This window comes from Cololabis saira, chromosome 24 (assembly GCF_033807715.1).
Source record: "Cololabis saira isolate AMF1-May2022 chromosome 24, fColSai1.1, whole genome shotgun sequence".
NCBI classification, from domain to species: domain Eukaryota; kingdom Metazoa; phylum Chordata; class Actinopteri; order Beloniformes; family Belonidae; genus Cololabis; species Cololabis saira.
Window position 1 is genome coordinate 11562528 of NC_084610.1, and position 21982 is coordinate 11584509.

The 21982-nt window shown below is 40.3% G+C and overlaps 1 protein-coding gene across 2 annotated transcripts in view; it reads left to right on the forward strand.

Annotated features, from left to right (window-relative positions):
- Positions 1–21982, forward strand: part of LOC133424899 (E3 ubiquitin-protein ligase Midline-1-like) — a 78466-nt gene that overhangs the window by 54062 nt on the left and 2422 nt on the right. For both annotated transcript variants that reach the window (XM_061715476.1, XM_061715475.1), the window contains exons 3-9: positions 4103–4198; positions 10875–10982; positions 12754–12902; positions 13893–14020; positions 15583–15726; positions 21445–21606; positions 21694–21901. In XM_061715476.1, the coding sequence (XP_061571460.1) occupies positions 4103–4198; positions 10875–10982; positions 12754–12902; positions 13893–14020; positions 15583–15726; positions 21445–21606; positions 21694–21901 (995 nt within the window). The remainder of the gene's footprint in view (positions 1–4102; positions 4199–10874; positions 10983–12753; positions 12903–13892; positions 14021–15582; positions 15727–21444; positions 21607–21693; positions 21902–21982) is intronic.

Below are 21982 nucleotides of genomic sequence, written 5' to 3' on the forward strand. Positions count from 1 at the left end.
TGAAAATAAACTGTTGTTGCACTAGTTTTGAACCTAAGTGTCATGTTGTTATGTTCTGACTGCAGTTGTTGTTCACCAGCTGCGTTATTACCTAGCAGAGCAGACCAAAATGTTTGCAGCAGTTGTTGGCGTCTAATATCCACACAGTCTGTGTGCTTTGGTCTCTTCACTATACGGCCGAACATAACCGTCATTCTTTTTTCACTCATCCTAGAACAATGTTTCCTCCATGCTTTTTACATCACAGCTCTCTTTTCTTGGGCTGTTATCGCCGTTTCTCTCACACAAAATCAAAAACATATTGTTTTGAATTTACAGAAAAACCAGTCATAGAAAACTGGGTGTCAAGGAAACGAATCAATGCCCTCTATCAAACAGAACTCCCACTGGAGTGATGGTGGAAGATAAATTCCACGTAGATCTGTGCGAAGACAGGTAGAGTAAACAAATTGGTTTTTCTCAGGCCTTTAAAGTCTTATTCTTTGACTGTCCACCATTGTTCACTCTGGAGCCTCTGTTTTCATATCTCTGACTACGGTTACTCTGAAGTCTTTCCAGCGGCTTTGGGGAAACTTGTAAACACGTTGAACTCCTATTCTGTCGTTAAAAATCTGGACAGTTTGGACTGTGGGTAAACGTCAATGTTCTGGGGTAAAACACACAAGTAGTGACAACATCCTGGTTACTTCTTTATCTGCTCGGGCTGAATTAGCACCATGTTACCACCCAGGTATATGACTTCTCATCAGTTGTACATTTCCAAACAAAGTGAACCCGAACTCTGTGTCTACCGTATTTTCCGGACTACAAGTCGCACCAGCCATAAAATGCATAATAAAGAAGGAAAAAACAAATATAAGTCGCACCGGAGTATAAGTCGCATTTTTAGGGGAAATTTATTTTATAAAATCCAACAACAAGAACAGATATGTCATCTTGAAAGGCAATTTAAAATAAAAATAGCTTTTAGCCCGCGATTGGCTCTTTTTGTTTTCTTCATTTCAGTAAGAGTAACCTCCGCTTTTCGCACTCCTTTACAAGTGTGTGGCTAACTCCAAACTTTCTTTCTGCTGCTCGATTACTATTACTATATTTTTCGGCTGTATATTTTACTACTTGCAGCTTGTAATTTGCAGAATATGATTTTCTTTTCGGTACCATTTTTGTTAAGCCCTTCTCAGGTGTTTTTAAAAGTTATCGCCAATGTTGAAATGATCAGGACAGGCCTAGAGCGCCCTCTTGCAGTTTAGTGTGAAAATAACATGTGAAATGATATACCGGTAATAATGTGTTTCACACATTTTTATTTCACACATAAATCGCTCCAGAGTAAGTCGCATTCCTGGCCAAACTGTGAAAAAAAAAAAACATGATTTATAGTCCGGAAAATACGGTAATCTTCCCCCCATTATGAGAGATGAATTTAGTGTAATTTCTGAATCTGGATGGCTGTCCCTTCTTTTTATTGTAATTGTGAGTTTTTGCAATGCTCGGACAGAATTGTCATTGCAAACCAAGGGGCTACATTCAGCATGAAGGGGGAGGTAAACTGCAGTTCCTCAACTGACCACTAGGGGGCTTGTATTTACAGCCTTGTTTCAAAACAGTTTTGATCTCCGTAGCTAGTTCAGACATCCATGACGACTCTCAAGGGTGATTTTTTTGTTTTTTCATGTGCCTCATCAGGTCAAATTATATAAAGATTATATATTTATGCATCATTAGGGGGGCCTATCTTTTGACTGACAGCTGTCATCACTTTAGCTACTGAGACTCTACCACGGTCTTGAGTTCTGATACATAATGACCGAACAGATAAAGACACTAACACTTATGCGTCTCCCCTCACGCATCTCGAATAACAAGCGGAGGCGCATTAGTGTGTGATTTGGTACACAGCCAACTACTCCTAACCTCTCATTACGGCAGTAGTGCAAAACAGGGAAAAACTAAATGCTCCCTTAAATCAGCATGTTTAGCTGAGCAGAGATGATCTGAATGTCTAAACTGATTCGTTTGCCAAAAAGTGGACTGCCAGTTTGAAACGAGGATGTGAGGACCAGATAAACCAGCGGGATGATTGACAAGTGGTCAGCCGGCCCGGGGAGGGGGCAGTTCAGCTTTGAGATAAATACTAGCTGGCAACATGGGCACACAGACAGATGTGTGTTAACCCCCTTGCGTCTGAACGATACCGTCATACAGGGTCTCTTTTTAAATTTATATCACTTTTTTGTCGTTTACATTCAAGCTCAGACTGAATATCATATAAACATCAGTGGCAGAACTTCCGGCTTGTGTTTGTATGTTTTATATCGCTTGTGTTCATCCAACTTTAAGAGCTTTTTGTATTTTTTAAACCTCTTTTGAGGATAATAACAGCGTCATATTCCTGTTCAGCGGACATCGATGTTGGCTTTGTGTGTCATCGGCATATTAAGGTCAACCATTAAGCCTCTAATGCCACCACCGCACACACAGAAAAACGCACCAGCTCTGTTTACTGTACTGTTTGTTCTTTCGACCTCGCCTCGAGGTAGAGACTCTCCAATCCCTGCTCCCGTTTATCTTGCTGACAAACATGGATGAAGGTGAACAGTAAATGATACACATCTGGCAACTGGGATACATATTTGACAAGTAGGGCTGGGCGATATGGACCAAAAGTCATATCTGGATATTTTCTAGCTGAATGGCGATACTCGATATATATCTCGATATTTTTTCTGTGCCATAATTGGGGTTTCCCCCAAAGCATTATAGCATAGCATCTCTGTTAGCTTCATTTTTTTCTGAGGCAAACCCTTAAAAAAACAGTCAGTTTTAACACAAAGCCTCGTGCCAAATGTCGCACAGGTTCCTTTATTAACAGAGGTCTGCACAATATCAAAATGTATAAAACAAATGAAATAAAAATAAACTGCCTGCATATATAGAATAAAAATGCTTCTTGAATAAAATAAAACAAATATCCCTTTCCTGCATAACAATTCAATTAAAATACACTGTGCAATTAATACAATGTAGACAGTAACAGGCAGACTTTTCCACTGAGGTAGACAGTTGTGCAAATAACAAAACATTTGTGCAAATCTCAAATAAAACATTCAAGTCAATTTGTCACAAAATAAGCTATATCAAAATCATTAAAAAAAAAGAAAAAAAAATTATCTTTTTTTTTTAAATCGATATAAACGATATTGTCTTGTACCATATCGCCTTTGAAAATATATCGATATATATTAAAATCTCGATATATCGCCCAGCCCTACTTCAGAGTGGAGCGGTTTTGAATGGGGACTTTAGCAGGAATGTCCTAAGAAAAACCGTGATTCCACCCTGCTGCTTTGCAAAATGATTTGGGAGGCACGCAGGAACTCTCAGCTGTCGTCCGGCATGAGTGTAAATTAACTGGGAAAACTGTTTGGAAAGGGAAAGTGGAAATGAGGCATCAGAGCAGCTTAAGCACGCTCAGCTCTGATGATAATGTGGACCATGGAAGTAAAAAAAGGGGGGGGGGGCAGCCCCTGACCTGACATAGTTTATACAAAAAAAATAAAGAAAAAGGAGGGGGAAAAGGAAAACAAGGGAGGAGCGAGAGAGGGGACGTCAGTGACGAGCCGTCACCTGTTTGCCGGTTCGTTTGCCGGGAGCGCTGCTGTGCCCTCTCATAGGAAAAGCTTTTGATGCCTGATTTGCCGCTTGGCTGGCTTTGCGCATGGCTTGGTGCTCAGTGGAGTGGCTGTCCCAGTCTCATCCTCTCCCAGAGTAGGAGCGAGGCTCGGACAGGGCAGGATGAGGAGGCAGTGCGGGGACGAGGGCTACCACCCTCACTCTACGGTATGTGCTCACCTCCAAAACTTTGCACATCCTCGGAAAGCTTTTGTGCAGTTTTCATTTCTGCACCGAAGAATCAAAGTCTTGCTTTTTTTCCCCCTCCTCTTTTCCTTTTCTTGAATGTCGCTTTTCTGTATTGTCGTTTTTCTGACGTGATGCTTTTGCTTCGGTTTGTGTATTTTTTATTCACGACTCTGTAACTGCCGCCGTCTTCGGGAATCTCTCAGGTTCTTACTTTCCGTCTCGTGTTTGTGTTTTGCCTCAGCAAGCCCTGGATTCCAACCTGAGCAATCTGATCAAGAGGAACAACGAGCTGGAGTCTCTGATGGGGAAACTGATCCAGACTTGTCAGCACGTTGAGGTGAGTCCCAGTGGGCCCCGTGGGGTCCACGACAACTTTCAAGAGTTTTGTTAGATCATTTTGGCTGCTTTTAAACACTTTTATCTGTTATAAAAAAGAACTGAACCCATATTCTGTATTGTTTTTCCCAAATATGTTTAAAAAAAGCATTTTATTACTTGATTCATTCATTTTTCATCCCCTTTGTGAAAGTGCCACATCTTCTTTTTGACTCGTAGCATGGCATGTAGAAGGGAAAATGACAAAAATAGTCTATTTGTGATGGGGTTTTTGCATCAGGGTTTATTCAAGGACGTTACCTGGGATCTGGAATTTGTAGCTTCCAGACAGTGTCAGCCAAGTATCCTAACAGTAAAAGGGTTCCTGTTTTGAATATCTGCCGGGGCCTCGCTCCGGGGAGATTTCAGGTTCCTTCTTTGCATGAAAGTAAGTGAGAGAGTTTGTTGTTGTTGATGAACTAGTGACGTTACAGGGTTAGCCTCAACAACCGCGAGCATAGACCGCCTCCATGACCCCGAGGGGGATGAAGTGGCTTTAGAGGTTGAAGAGGTGACCTTCATCTGGGATGTTATGGTTAACTGGGATGCTATGGAAACTGATATTTTCTAGTTGCTAATTCTCTACTGGCCTTATTTTGGATTTCAAGTGGATGAACATGTGACCTTTGAGCTGCAGCTGCATCTGCTCCATTTGAACCCAGTTATGTCTAGTTTAGTATAAATCTTTTTGTATGTTTGCACGTATTTAGATCTTCTGCCTGTTGGTGCTGCGCTGCCCTACTAAGACGCTTTAAATAAAGCAGTGCCACAGGGTTTGAAAAGCAGGGACATCTTAGTTTCAAAATGATGTAGAACAGCGTCTTTGCCTGGCGAAGCCGTCACAAAGTGAGGAAAAGAGGATTGTGAAGTGGTGAAGACTTGATCTATTTCATTTTAGGTGTATATTAGGTGCACTTGTCTCGTGTGCATGTTTTCTGGGATTAAATCTCTCTTTATCATCACAAAATGATCCTAAAATGGAAATGCCACTAATAAAAATCAGAACAAATACATAAATGATAAATATAAAAAGTGTAAAAAGGGAAAGCAAATGCTATTTTCAACCATCGAGCCACCATCACAGATAGAGCTTTACACTTTAAAAGTCCAAGAATAGCATCCAGTGATATAGCACCTTGCCTCTAGATGCAAAAAGGCATATCACATATACAGAGAAGTAAATACACTGGATCAATGTGGCAAGGCTAAAAAAAGAGGGAGATGACGTCTGAAGAAGTAGCATGCGAGCCAGTGTGGCTGCGTGCAGCAGCAGCAGTGAAGCTTTCTGAATATTTCATAGTAGATTAAATGATCCCTTAACTACTAAACTTTTAAAGAGATGACTGTGCAGTCATGTTTTTAAACAAAGATTGCAACTCACATCCCCTGACTCACCATCTTAGTTGGAAACAATGAATGTGTGCCCCTGCAGCATAATAAATGTGCATGGCTCCTCAGCTGGAATCGTATTAGTGAAGTGTCCAACCAATACCCAACCACGCTTGCAGGCCTCGGCCTGGAAACGCAACACCACCCATATGCTTTGCAGTAATTTTCATTTTATTTTCATATTAATCAACATTCAGTTTCCATGTGGGATTAGCAAAACTCTGGATGAGGGCTGGATTAATTCTGGTCATTGATTTTGACCCACCATGTCAGCTCATATGGAGAAATGTAAAGAGATGCACTAATCCCTGACTAGCATGTCCACATGAGTAAAAGTGGGGTTGGGCTTGAAATGGCTAAATTGTCTTAGTATATTACTTTGGGCTCCAAAAGGAACCTTACGTTGGCCAAAAATATGGAGCCCATGTTAATTAAACTCGCCGATAAACAAAAATGGAACCCATTCTTGCAGCTAATACTTTGCTGCAAACCCTTCAACTTAAATTCCCCCTCTCTTGCATACACTTTTGTTCACGGGTGCCAAAATTTAGAAAAATCCTCCGGGCTTGGATCATTTGAGAACGTCCGCAGTTAAATGAGTCATTTAATTCTCCTGTCAGGCTACAATCTGTCACGCCGATCACATGCTCCAGTGGACCCCAGCGCCCGCGGCCCTTAGACGCTGCACATCTGCACATGGCACATGATTATTCTGGTCATACCTTGAGGACTGAAATATTCTGGGCTGTAAAATGCCCTCCTTTGAATTCTGTGTGGAAAAGAAAACTAAAGGTAAACGTTACAGTGTTACCGCTTTTGTGGGAATTAAGAGGTAATTAGGTGCTGCTAATCAAATGAACCTGATTAACTGGCCAGCAGGAGCTTTAAAAGCAGATATTTTAGGAATGTAGTGCAGCATTTGGGTGTGTGTTAACACAATGCAAAGGAGGCAAGACATCGGCAATTATCTTAGAGAAGCAAGTTATACGGCTATGTCCAGACAGTTTGGCGTCAATCATTTAACAATGAGAGAAATTGGAAAGCAGAAAACACTCAATTGGCCAGTCCGTCTAATTGGCAGCGGATGCCATAGCAAATTTACTCCAAGGTTAGTCCGGGAGAGAGTGCAGAAAACCCAAAAGCAACTCTGTTAAAGGTCATGGCAGGATACATAAAGCCTGTTTAGAGGCGCTGCTCGGGGAGAGCCCATTGCCTCTGAAAAATACAGTAACAACACTTTTTAGGTTTAAGTTCAGGACCAGCAAACCTAAAACTCAACTTCCACAAGTTTGTGAACTCTGACTAAATCATACTCCTGTGAGGGCGGAGTCATGGAAAGTCAAAAATAACCAATCCTAGGGCAAAAGAGAGAAAAAAAAACATTATTCATCGTAATCTCCCCTCGGTTTTGTTGTTTATCAGCGGTTGGAAAATATTTCTAAGCCAGTGGGGCATGACTGTAGCAAAACCTCAATAAACACTGCTGGACACCAATACATCAGACTCTCAAACAGATAATTTTTTTTTTTTTTTTTTTTTTTTTTTTTTTTTTAACCTTGTCTGCACACATATTATTGATTGATACCATGACGGTAGAAACCAAAAGTGTATATATGTGCATTATTACTATATGTGATATATACATATATATACGCACACATATGCGTACACATACATAAACATACACATACAAACCCAGTGTTTTTTTTTCTTTTTTTTTTTTTTTTTTTTTTTGGGGGGGGGGAGGGGGTGGGGGGGGGGTGGTGACGACATCCACTGCCAATCCAGGAAGCAGGAACACACGGAGACACACGTCAAGCACTGGAAATCTGCAACAAAAAAACCACAAACAAAGCACGAAACCGGCACGGAGCCATCCAAAACACGAACAGCAATCGACCTAAATCTTGAGATCTGATCGCAGTCTGAGCTAAGCTATCGCTACCGCTACCTAAACCCAAAAACTAGAGAGCCAGCATGCAGGTGAACAAGCCAGTGTGTATGTCTATGTGTGTGTGTGTGTATGTATATGATCATGCATGTGTGTGTGTGTGTGTGTGTGTGTGTGTGTGTGTGTGTGTGTGTGTGTGTGTGTGTGTGTGTATGCATGTGACTAAATGACTATATGTGTGTGTGTGTGTGTGTGTGTGTGTGTGTGTGTGTGTGTGTGTGTGTGTGTGTGTGTGTGTGTAATAAACCAAACAAAGCTCCACCTGAAGTGTATCTATAGTGGGGGAGGGGGGGGAGCAACCCCGCCACCCGTGAGATCTCAAACAGATAAATAAGCACCAGGATCTGCTTCTTGGTTTATATTAAGCAAGGACTCTAACAGAGGAGAAGAAGAAACATTCTCATGGCTTTTTTTTTTTTCGTTTTAAATCTAATTTATGTACCACAGCAGCGAAAATGTACAATATACACAACGTTAACTACTTCACAGTGGTGTCAAGGAAAGTAATTAGCGGAGTTGAAGAGACGGGTGCAGAGGCGAGCGATGCATTTAGCTCAGCATGGCTCCCAAAAGCACTGAAATGTAATCCAGGTGGCAAATTGTTTCTTTTGGCAACGTGATTCCATAAAAAACGCAGTGAATGCTGTTTCAGGGGTAGAGCTGAGAATATAGTTAAAGTCCTTTACAGGCCTTTTCAAGTATAGAGGGAAAGCAAATGACTCCCCATGATGTCATTATTAAAACACCTGTCAACATCGATGTGTTGTCCAAAAGGAGTGGAAGTTTGTCTGAATAACTGCACGTGCTCGTTGGCTTGGCAACACTCGCAGCAGAGATCCTTTTCATGGCTCCCAGAGCCACCGCCGCGCTGCAGCAAGAAAACACTTTACAAGGTGCTGAAAGGAGCACTAGGAAGTGACCACAATGAGGATTTGGACCTGCAGTCTTATAGTTGCAATTTAGCAGGTTTTATAGTCTGCTCTGCCTGTAAAACCTCCCACAGGAGAATCAATCAAATCCTTGAGAGAATGGAGCTTGATGGCTTTTCTTTTTTCCTAAGGACCCTCAGCAGAACAAGCTTGCATGTAATCAGACGTACTTTTCCCCAACAAAACCGGGTCTTTTCCATTCATCTTAATTGCAATCAGACACTTTTAAAGCGAGTAATTGTTTAAATCTACACTCAGAGAAACCAACAGTTCAGTCAATAGGACTGAAACTAAATTTCTCTCTCATGTTTTAACATTATCCCATAGACAATATTGGTGAAAATATAGGAATAAATTGTGTTGTGTGCTTATTGAAACGACACACTTAAAAGTATTACAGCATTACTACAGTCACAATTGAATTTAATCACAAATGTATCTATATATGACGAAGAAATGAGAAAATACAGCATTCTGTCTTGTATTTGAGGTCTGCAAGATCCCTACCAGAGCTTGATGTTTTGCAAAACTGGCAAAACACACCAAACTGACAATTTCCCAATCAAAAATCTCTTTTTTTTACCCCTTGGAGTGCAGTATGGTCGCAATATTGTTGACGCAAATCTCGCAAAACTCTTTTAAGAATAATGTTGTTGCATATATGTTCCACTTTTTATCTGTCATTTAGTTTCATTTTCAAAGGTGAAACCGCTGGTAGCTAAATGGTTCATCATATGAGAAATCAGAATTTCCAATTTCCGACTGGGAAACAGTTAAAGAACTGCAAAGATCTAGTTTTCATGAAAGGAGAGAGTTTTCTGGAAACGAGTTTTGACTTCCCACTTCCTAAGGATAACAAATGCATCATGATTTGAAGTAGAAGTTGGGCAGATTTAAAGATTCTAATTATATTTCTCTTTAGTACAAACACTTACTCTGGTTCCTCTGGATCTATCTTTGATATCCAGGGGGTTGTACAAACAGATGGAGAAGAAACTTCTTCTGAAATCCACTGGATAGGAATACAACTAGAGAAACAAAGCATATGACAAAGGCAAAGCAACAATAGACATTGCATTAAGAACAGCCGTGCCCTGTTGCAATTGGTTCGGTACGTTCTGTACCGGTGGAAATGGCTGCAAATGGTAGAGTGACTGAACAATTTCACAATCTTGTGAAATGGATGTAAAGTGAACGGAATAGTGATCAAGACAGAGAAACCAGATAATTCAACTGGGATCTGAGCCAGTAATGTATCAGTCCACTGAGAATCGTAACCATTAACCGTAACCTCACACATGCGATGAAAGCATTCTGATTGCGTGTTGCTAGTGCATCACAGCGGGAACATTGCTTCCATCTAAACCTGGACAGTTTCCAACTTCAAACTTTGACGCGAGTGTCGGCCAATCAAGTTGGGGCTACGCAGCTAGTGCCAACTATTGAATTTGTACATGGGGCTGCGACAGTTTTAAAGTATGAAACTTGTTTGTGGTGTCAGAAGCACTAGCTGTCAAAGATTGAAGCAACACCATTTAATGAGCTGAAATGTAACTGAATGACTTAGTTTCAAACCTAGCTGGATCCAAAAAAAGTAACAAAAATCGGACTTGGAGTGGTTACAACCTCCTACGTACATGTGCTCTCAGGTACAGCTTTGACTAAATATTATTTTAGTAGTCAGATAATATGTTCATGATCATTGTTTTGACAAGGCGGTTAATTTCTGTCGTGCCTTCCACGTTCCTCATCATAATGACAGCTGTTAATCACAGCCCACACTTACAGCTCAACACTAACGTCAAAGATACATATAGAAGATGACTGATGTAGCTGGGTACCGCAAGGCCTTCATAGCATCACCAATATCACATGGGCTTCTGCAAGGCACCTGTCCTCCCTCCTCTTACCCCCCATCCCTGTAAACATGTTCTTTTTCTTCTTCAGTGATTATAACTGAGCTATACTACCTCCTGCAAGGAACCCTTGACTCTAAAAGTCCTGCATTGCTGAATTTTAAACCAATATCAATTGCGTTGTTCAATCATTACAGAAATATTCTCAAGAAAAGATTTTTTAAGTAATATAATTTTACTGAAAAGATAAATATCATGCACTATAGTAACTAAAGATGGCTCCATGCCCCTTCTGTCTGGATCCTCATCTTGTTGCTGAGTGTCTTGTCTTATTCCGGTCAGCAGCAGGTTAAACAGTTGAATACGTCTCATCCTCCTCAAATGTTTGCTTTCAGGCTGGATGATGGATGAAAATAACACCCTGTCTCTCGTTTGTGACATTGCTGAGCGTCTCATCACACATCCCTGTTCATACCCACCCTCACCGTCTGCCGTGTGTGAACTGGTTTTCAGGTGAACGCATCCCGCCAAGAGGGCAAGCTCCTGGAGGAGTGTGACGTTCTGATTGACATCATTCAGCAACGGAGGCAGATCATTGGCAGCAAGATCAAAGAGGGGAAGGTGAGGTAAACAAACACACCAGGAACCATTTCACTTCTTTCTGACAAGCTTTATCGCTTTTACTTAAAGGAGCTTGAGGCTCCTTTTAAGAAATGAGACTCTCTAGCGCCACCCTTCACCACGACGGCCGTTGGGGGTACTGCAGCCAACAGTGAAGCCGGCACGGGAGAACGGGGAGAACGTGCATGCAGCGTCATGTGACGTCACATCCGCCGCCCAGCGCGGGAAATTCGGGACCGAATTGCAGCACATTTTGCAGCAACAGCCTGTTCAAGGCAAAGGAGAGATACACTAGAGGGCTCATTCTTTTGGGTTTGGAACGCTTCATCTGACATTATTACTAGAAAACTTAAAACGTATACAAATTTTTTTCATAAATTCTGCCTCAATCCGGCCTCAAGCTCCTTTAAAGATTTCTTCTTCTTTTTTTGAGATTTTTTTAAGAGAGGCCTTAAAAAAGGCTAAACCAAAATGTATTTTTTTTACCATAAATAAATGTTGGTTTTGCCTTAATTAACGCTGTCCATGGTCCTACTTTCTGGAGCTTGAGACTGTCTCCAAATATTATATTCCACAAAAACTGATTGATTGGTTATGCCATCATCAATCACTATTTAAAAAGACACCGGCAACAATTTAAGATACTAACACCATTTTGTATTTATTGGAATATCTCATTGACCTGATCATTTAACTGCCAACAGATGGCAAACTGTTCAGAGTCTTAGATTCACACCCTTGAACATGTTTCAGAACAGACGGGAGGAAACAGTTCGACTGGCCAACGTCAGATCCCAGACCATACGGCAGGGTTGTTTGCTCGTACTCTAAACCCAGACGATTTTAAAGCTGTGCCTAATGAGACTTGGAAGGCTTTTTAGATGTCTTTTTTCATGTCATCAAGGTTTTCATCTTTTAGCATGGGATCTATCAAAAATATTTGCTTTTACACCAAGCATTTTCTGGCAAAGGTCCACGGATATTTCCAGAGATGGACAAAATGATTGTTACTTCAGATTCTTTCCAAGTGAAACTGATGAAACAAAATGTCATTTGACCTCAATCCGGACACTGACCTAAATCTGCCTCTTAAGATCTTTGCTCATCAGACGAGGGAATGAAACTAGGCGGCAAACAAGTGGAGCTAAAAATCCCAGATTTGCGTGCACCGGAGTCACTTGCATGCCTGAAAAATGTAGTTTTATCTGCGGCCTGTGAGGCTGAGCTCGTGTAGATACAACATCCCTGCCAAAATGTTTTCTCCTCACTCTATTTTTCAGTAGACATCAACTGCTGTATGAGGTTTTGCTGCACACTTTTATGCACAGCTTGTTTGATTTGTGTATAGCAAAGAGAACATGTAACCTTGAACTGCCTGAATCATTTATCTGCACCGCTTTATAAGAGCCGGGCTTCAAACAAGCCCTTGTAAAACAAGAAGCATAAAGGAAAGTCAGAACATATCAGCTCCCGGTTCTTGTAAATATTGCTAAGGAAGATGGATGGGCTCATGACCTTTGCAATAATTTACTTTCTGACACAAATTAAGAAAATGTGATAAAATAGATGACTTCCTGCATCAGTCAACCCCATATTTGACCTTTATTTTCATATTTGCACTTCGAATTAACACCCATAAAACCCATTTATCTCGGTCATTTCCTGTCCTCAGCTCCGATCATGTCTCCTTTCCAATGATCGGCGACACTAACTTTCATAGATTCTTGACTTTGACTGTTTTCAGAGGTTTCTCTTTGCCAAATGTTTCCAGGCTCAAAGGCTTCGAAAGCTCGCCCAACAGATCACCAACTGCAAGCAGTGCATCGAGAGATCCTCCGCCCTCATCACACAGGCTGACCAGACGCTGAAGGAAACGGATCACGCTCGATTCCTGCAGACGGCCAAGTGCATCAACGAGAGGTCAGACACAGCCTACATATGTCAGAAATATTCAATACAGCACAGTGTTGCCTAGCTCAAGGGAGAGCATGCAGAAACATATGACGATAATCAGTTTGAAAACAGATTTGAGACACGTAGACATGTAGAGGTGGATTTAATCTATTTAGACGAATCTTATCCCTCAACCTGTATCAGCTTTTCTAAGTAATTCATTTGGTAATTGAGAGCGCAATCTGGTGCCCAATGTGTTTTCCCAGAAGGAACAAAGAAAGGGATAATAAAAAATAAATAATTCCTTCGTCCTTTAAACAGCAGTTGTGATTTAACAAGGATTTAATCTGCATGGTTTCAGAGCCGAGTCTTAGTTCTGGCCCAGGTTCTTTTCCCCATTGGACATGTTCGAAGTCATCGAGGTCTCTTATCCAGATGTCAAAACCACATCATTTTGATTTGGAGGATGCACTTTCAGAAAGACGGGGCTTCCCACGCTCTCCCCCTCCACAGCTAAGCCCAGACACCATTTTGAGGAAGTGGATATCCTCGGCTTCTGTCTGCAATTATTTGCCGTCAAATTGTTTTGGTTGTTACCCACAGCTCATGGTTCGAGGGTGAAAGGAAGAGCAGAGCTTGATCAGCCAGCCCAATGACTCATATCAACATCATCAGCAAAGCGTCCACATCAGTGCACCGATCTCCATCCTTTGGTCACAAAACTCTCCACTTGAGGCAACAACTCATCCCCATTCCATTTATTTTTCATGACTCTGGCGGTTCCAAGACCCAATCCCGATTCTTCATGCTTGGCTACGACCCCCCCCCCCCCCCCCCAGTAAAAGCTGGTTTGCACTGCTCAATGAGGCCAACAAGTTCACATCAGCAGTAAAAATAAAAAAGATGATAGCACATACTGAACTGCATAGAAGTTCTGTCCGTCAAAGTCATGAGACAGATTGGTCTGATTTAAGTGCATTTCTGAATCCTGAAAGACATTTGCTCTTAATCATCTAGGGTTTCCATGGCAACTGCGTCAACCCAGGTACTGATCCCTGAGATACACCTGACAGACACCTTCGACACCGTTGCCCTGGACTTCACCAGAGAAAAGAAGTTGTTGGAAAGTCTGGATTATCTCACTGGTAAATCGTCATTTTTTTACATCTCTGTTTAAAATAGAACCCTTTACTGAATAGCTATTTCAGTTCTAGGGCTGGGAGATATATCGAGATTTTAATATATATCGATATACTTTCAAACGCGATATAGTACGAGACAATATCGTTTATATCGATTTTAAAAAAAATGTATTTTTTTATTTTTATTTTTTTATGATTTTTATATAGCTTATTTTGTGACAAATTGACTTGAATGTTTTATTTGAAATTTGCACAAATGTTTTGTTATTTGCACAACTGTCAACCTCAGTGGAAAAGTCTGCCTGTTACTGTCTACATTGTATTAATTGTTATGCAGGAAAGGGATATTTGTTTTATTTTATTCAAGAAGCATTTTCATTTTATATATGCAGGCAGTTTATTTTTATTTCATTTGTTTTATACATGTTGATATTGTGCAGACCTCTGTTAATAAAGGAACCTGTGTGACATTTGGCACGAGGCATTGTATTAAAACTGACTGTTTTTTTAAGGGTTTGCCTCAGAAATAAATGAAGCTAACAGAGATGCTATGCTATAATGCTTTGGAGGAAACCCCAATTAAGGCACAGAAAAAATATCGAGATATATATCGAGTATCGCCATTTAGCTAGAAAATATCGAGATATGACTTTTGGTCCATATCGCCCAGCCCTATTCAGTTCATAAGCATCGTTATCTATTGGTGCTTATTTTATGTAAGATTAAAGTAACAGATCAAATAGTAGTTTTACAATATCTATAGTCCTTTCTTTTTGTTCCTTGCTCGCTACTGCAGCTTTAAAAACTTGCATTTTTCCTTTTCTCACAACTCTCAAGCCAGAACCTGTTCAATCTAGAATTTCTATGTCTCATTTGCAAGGACCCATCCAAAATGTCACTTGTGAATTATGGGAACACCAGGGGAAGGAGGGAAAGAAGGCATCATGTTGTGGTTTTGAAGGTTTGGGGAATATGGCTGTCTCATGCTTATTCTCTGTGATGCATGAGGGCTTCGCTGGAGGGCCTTTTCAGCCAGTGAATCAGTCTGAATCACTGCACTCTGTGCAGCCACTCATGACAGAGGGCTCAGGAGTGGGAGCAAGTCACAGCCAAAGAAATAGATAGGAAGTGGCTTTACAATCGGTTACCCAGGGCCTTTGAGTCTTTGTTTCTTTGCTCGGTTCATTTTCCCCCCCTACAAGACGGTTCATGGACTGAATACAAAAAAGGATGTATTTTATTTAATTCCCTGTCGAGTGAAAACAGCCACAACAGCCCTGAATTAATCTAGTGTCCTTGGTTAATTAACAACCAATCTATTTCCACTAAAAGGATTTTTTTTCATGCTTTTCCTGGAATGTTTAAATAATCTGCTTTTTTATTTTCCTCTTAAATTGCTTTTATTGCTCAGCCAACCACTCTTCTGGAAAGGGCTTCAAATATCTTCCATCTAAGGGGGGCGGATATTTATTTGTTATTTGTAGTTTTGGATATTTTGAATTTAAATTGCAACTTTGGCATCAAGCCAGCAGATAATGTTTTCTGTCTTCATTTTTTATTATTAGCTCCAAGTGCTCCGTGCATAAGGGAAGAGCTGTGCACGGCTTCTTACGATACCATCAGTGTCCACTGGACATCTGATGATGAATTCACCGTGGTGTCCTATGAGCTCCAGTACGCCATCTTCACCGGCCAGTCCAACATTGCCAGTAAGTAGATTTAAAAAAAAAAAAAAAAAAACACTCTATTCAGTCTATTCCACATCAGAAAGAAGGTGTATACTATTCAAGGGTATTTGCAAAACGTAAAAGAATGTATGAGGAATGATGGAAGAGACCTTGTCAACAAGAGGTTCTAAAAATGAGAAATGTTCCCCTGGAGGGAGCAGGTACATTAAAGAGGCCTCTTCACCAGCACACTCAGGAGTTGCAGCTCTAGTTGTGGCTGTGCAAAGAACTCTCGTAAGTGTTTAAGGTACTTCAGACCCTTATCATGCCTTTAGAGCCATTGTGGGGGAAACTTTGGAGTCCTTGCATAGTTATAGTTGAACACAGAGACATAGACTCACACACTTCTAAGTCCTTCTAGCCATCATAGAAAAATGGAATTAACTAAAAATAGGTGTTTTACTAAGGTTTCCAAAAATGTAAATACCGACAGACAGAACATTTTGTAGATTACAATTTTAGAACTCTTTTAAATCTGCCAAAATCAATCGATTTTGTTAAAAAAAAAAGGATAAATAACTTATAAAGGACAAGATAGTTGTTATGTCTGTTCATATTTGCACTTAAACATCAGCAAATCCGACCAATTCTCTTCGTTACTTCCATGGAGCAGAGGGAGTCATTTTGTGGACCTCAGAATTGGTTCTCTGGAATGTTTGTTATGGTTTTGGGGGGCAAGTTGCCCTGACACAGATACAGCTGGTGTCCCCTAGAATCCCTGGCTTCTCAAAGATGCCATTCATCTTCTATGGAAAGCAAAAAGGCGAGGTTTAACGCCTATGCAAAGCATCTCCGAAAGGCAATTGACCCAACATAGAAAGTCTTGCCCAACATAATCCAAACGAAAAGATCCAATGAACATGTATTATCCAATCATACTATACACAGAAATTCGAATTGTTGCCTTAATCCGACCGATATCACATTTTTAAAAGCCATGTTTACACCTTAGACGGGCTGCAGTCGAACCAAACTGAAGCTCTTGAGATCGAGCTTTAAGTGCGAGATAATGTGTCCTAATAATCCGAATTATACCGGCATGTATATGCAACCCACGCTTAGCCGAGCACCGACTGCCCCGGGACTCCCCCTTTTGGAAGTGACGACACCGCGAAAGCCAGAATATCAACACAGTAGTAGTAGAAGAAGAAGACAAACAACATAGAAAGAACCGGAAGAACGCCAACTCAAAAGTGTGATTGGCGCCACCTAGTGTCGGGGAGTCAAATGCACCTCGCTCAATAATCGATTGTCTTCTCGTGCATGTATACTTGGATTTCTCTGAACCTCCAGTTCAATCCTTAGCTAGATTGTTGCCAATAGCTTGATTCAGATGTGCCTGTAACTGCACTGATTGATGCTCTACATCACTGCCTTTAGGAAGTTTCTCCTTAAATCCATTACTCTATTATAAGAATGGAGTATTTGATCATTTCGTTCAGCACTAAAACCATGGCAGAAAAGCTTCTTTATGATCCCTCCCTGCCTATCTGTCAGGACAGCAGGTGGAGGAATGAGGTTTCATGAGAGGTGGCAATGGGTCTTTTCTTTGAAAAAGCTGTTGAATTTGCTGTTTACATTCATGCAACACAGCAAATCTATAATAAACCCTGTGTACCCATAACTACGCTAGTCAGATAAACTCCTTCCTGACATCAACACTCTGAAGACATTTGTCTCTTTGTCCACAGGTTTATTGACATTGCGAGGAAAGGTAAAACTAGGACAGACATGCAAAAATATTGATACCTCGACTTGCTTTTAACATACAAAAAATCCACAATATGTACCAACTTAATCTTCAATATGAATACCTGTTTTTTAACTGTGACAGGATGTATGTATTTATTATCCTTTTTTAACTTCAAATGTCATATATGAAATCATACCCTTACATGTAATCGACTTCCTACTTGTTATGACGCTCACTTGGACTTGCAGTGGCCAGTGACAGAGTTGTAATTATTTAGTAAATTTTAGAATCAAACATCAAAGCATGTCAAAAATAATGATCTGCAATTGTAGATAACGACAAAACAAATTGATACATACCCACGATGCTATCAAAGGCATAATATGTAAAACTCAACGAAATGGAGAAGCAATGTGTCTTCACACATTATTTGTGGCTTGCACAGTGCACTCAAGAGATGGGCAGCTAGTGAATGGTGGGGAGATGCTCACCAAATGTGACAAAAAGTGTCACATTCACTTACCTGACCTTTAAGGCAAAATGTACATATTTTATAAAGATGAAAGTGGCTCCAACTGTGAAAAATATTTAGTGAAAGTGACTAATAATTGAAGAAAAAAAGGTTTTCTGGTCCACATTTCTGAAATTCAAAAAGCTTAAAAATTCCTTGTCATATTCCCGGCTTCTGTAGATCAAAGGAACGTGTAACAGATTATACTTTAATGGATATCTTAATTCTTTCATCTACACTTGCGAGCAAACAGGTTTAAGCAGGGATGACGGATTGAGAGGTATTAGGCGACAGCTAGAAGACAGGTCAGCATCCCAGACATGCAGGTAGTGACACTCTGCCTTGTAAAAACGACAGCGGCACAGTATGCACGTTTTTCTGAACTACACACAAGACACAGAAAATCTCAAGCACACTCCAGTGAACAGCAGCTACAAGGAAGAAAATGGGGTCAAAGCACATGAAGACGAGCTCTTCTGCTCCCTTTCAATCAAGCTGCCTCCTCTCTGTCTTTCATGTATTCTTTGTTGAAGTTTTTTTTCCAACTCAAATACTTCTCAGCAAAAGAAAAAAAAAATCCTCTCCTCTCCTTTAATTCTTCTCTTTCTCTGTTCCTGTTTCTCTTTGAACTCTGTAATAAAAGGACATGTTCTTTCTTTCAACTTTCACAAGGTTACACCTTTTGTCATTCTCTTTTCATGGCATCTCTGTTTAAAAGCATGTTAAGAAGCAGCATTCATCACCGTTGTGTGACACTTTATTCACCTCTTCTACCAACCTTCCATCTCTTTCTGTTCAAATAGACGCTGTAACCCTTGTTCACCCAACCCTGGCCCTCGTGCTTTTCACAATTCCTCAAAGGAAGCCAGAAAGCAAAAGTTACAATCAAGAATATTGTATAATAATTCATTATTGACACTGTTGGTCGTTGCAAAATTTGGGTTTTCCACCCACATCTCTGAAACATCTCCCCAAATTTGATGTGACTGTGACTGAACATGTGCATGTAAGCTCAAAGTTGTGCTTAACAATGGACATTTATACCTCCAACATGTCGCTCATGTCTTCGTTAAGTCTGGGTGGAGGTGTTCTGCGATAGTCACTGTTAGCATTTGCTTATTCATGCTTTAGTAAGAGTGTTTCTCTTATCTAAGCTATACAACAATGGCAGTATTAACACTGAGACTCATACAAGATTAGTGTCATATATTATCTAAAAAGACCAATACTTTTTTTTTTTTTTTTAATAACATTGATATTGGATCAACATTCAGTATGAGCCGATACCCAAAGCCCAGATATCAGAAGAACGTATTGGCTCACAGATCTTTCATGCTAGGATCATTACCAGCCACTGCTGGAATTGTACAATAGTTAGCTTTTGTTTCATCAGAATAAAATAATGGTGGAAAAACAACACTATGAAAGAAGTTAAGGAGTTAGAAGCTGAACCTATGCTGGATATTTGAACAGAGCAACGTATTAACAAAAACGTCTTGTGTCAAAAGCTGCTACAAAACACATTTAGTGGTGCGTTTATTTTATTAATTGAAATGCAGTTGGTTTCATGAGTCACTATGATGATAAAAAATTATTTGGAACTCTTTGAACTGAAAAAAGAAAATGTTTCTGCATCTGGTTTAGTACAGTAGAATATAACTGTAGAGGCTTATCCTGTAGTGAGTTCATTAAAGCATGGCCCTGAAGTAGAATGTAATGGCCTGGTATTCAAAAGAGCGCCTCACAGCAAGTGGAAATACAATAAGTTATATAAACAAACCCTGGCATGACATCAGTCTTTATTTAGGAAAGTAAAAATGTATGTCTATGGCACATTTTAAACAACTTTGCTTGACCCAGATACACTCACCACTTTATTAGGTATACCAGGTGTAGGTAAGTGAGTGTATATACTTAACAACCAATAACATTTGTAATGAATATAACTTAAAAAAATCAATAGAAAATCATCAAAAAGAAAAAGAATAGAATTAACTAAATGAAAGGGTTGTGTCTGCACAATAAAATCCTAGAGAAACAAACACACACACACAAATATGGTGTTGCCAGGCTTTTAAAACTCATAAAAACTAGTTATAAACTTTTAACTCGATTTAAAAATGGACTGGGAAGCATTCTTGGGGGACCGGTGCAGACACACATTTGTGTTGTTTCAGAAGATGGTCTGATGCATTTTGTAAAGCCTCGAGGTAATTAAGTGATAATTGAAAACCAAGATACCACAGGACTACAACATTCTAAATGAGAACTGGTGAAGGTGTTAATTACTCAAAGTCTTGTTGAAGCATGTGGGCTTGTTCCTGATCAAAAGTCACAATAATATAGCTAATGCATTTGTCATATCTGAATTCACCCAAAAGTCAAGTCAAGGTTTCAAGGTTTGCATCCAGGTGGGAGTAAGAATGTAATCGGTAGACTGCACCATTCTAAGCATATAGTTGGGTTGTTTTTGTTCACACGTTTCTCTCCGTCTGAGGGCAAATGTGCAAAACAGTTCTGCAGAGCTAAAATTCAGGTCTGGTTGTTTGTATGTATGGGCATACAGTTCAGTAGCTCATCATCAAAACAAACAAAAAAAATGCTTTTTAAAAATTGAACCCTGGGGAAGCATGTGAAATAAAGAAAATGGGACCCAATATGGACTCTTGAGGTACGCCATAACTTGTACTGTTAACACATTGGGGACACAGCAAGAGAGAGACAATGTGACCATTCAGACAGATCTTTAAATACCATTAAATTAACCCTATTCAACTTTCAGACTTGGTCAGCATGTCCTGATTGGTAATGGAGTTCCGCGTTTTAGAATATGACCATCTCTCTTGCAACACTGCTGTCCCACAACTGAATCTATGGAAGCAAGAATCCCATTCCAATATAACCAGAAACATATTAATGAGATTAAATATGCTTCTATTGTAAAATACTGACTTGACTCACGCTTATTAATATATATATTTTTGAGTTTACTGTAGGTCATGTGTGCATGTTGGTCCAAGTCTGGAAGGTAGAAACATGCAAAAGTCACATTTGGACATAATGGGTTAAGACAGGAAGGCGGGAGATCCTCAAAGCACAGAACACAATATTTGATCTTAATGTTTACCCACATGCTCACCTTTAGAGGCAGTGAAGACCCTAGGTGCCCTCAAACAAATCACAACACACGCAGCAGACAGGGTTGTGCTGGTATGAAGTCACCAAGGTGTGAAAAGCTCTTCTGATCCCTTTTCTCACCTTTTCCATCTGCTACACACTCACACATAACCTTTTAAGAATAGAGCACTATGTCACACTGCTTTACTTCACTCCTCTCAGGTTATATTAAAGCAAACCCTCTTTGTGTTAGCCCTACTGTAAGTTACGCTTATCTTCTTTATTAGCATAGGTTTGCAGGTTTTTTTTTTAGATACGGCCCTTTACAATATGTAAGCTTGCATAGATAACTGTTTAACAACTTCTCCTCCACTTCCAGGTCTATGTAACTCATTGGACAGTTGGATGATTGTTCCCAACATTAAACAAAACCACTACACGGTACACGGTCTGCAAAGTGGCACAAAGTATATCTTCGTTGTCAAGGCCATTAACCAAGCGGGAAGCAGGAGCAGTGAACCAGGGACTCTGAAGACCAACAGTAAGAGAAACAAAAACTGATAATTAACTGTTCATTAATCTGTAAAAATGAAATGTAATGAGGGAAATAAAATCTGCTTTTAACCAGGCCAGCCATTCAAACTGGACCCCAAATCTGCACACAAGAAGCTAAAGGTGTCCCACGACAACCTCACCGTGGAGCGAGATGAGACCACTTCCAAAAAAGGCCACAACCAGGACCGTTTCTCCAGCCAGAGCAGCTATGGCGTTGTGGGAAATGTCTACATAGACAGCGGACGTCACTACTGGGAAGCTCTGATTGGAGGGAGCACATGGTACGAACCATCGGTTTCTTTTGGTAATTGACAAAGTCTTTTTCAAGCAAATTATCCTATGATTAATGAGTTTCCCTCTCC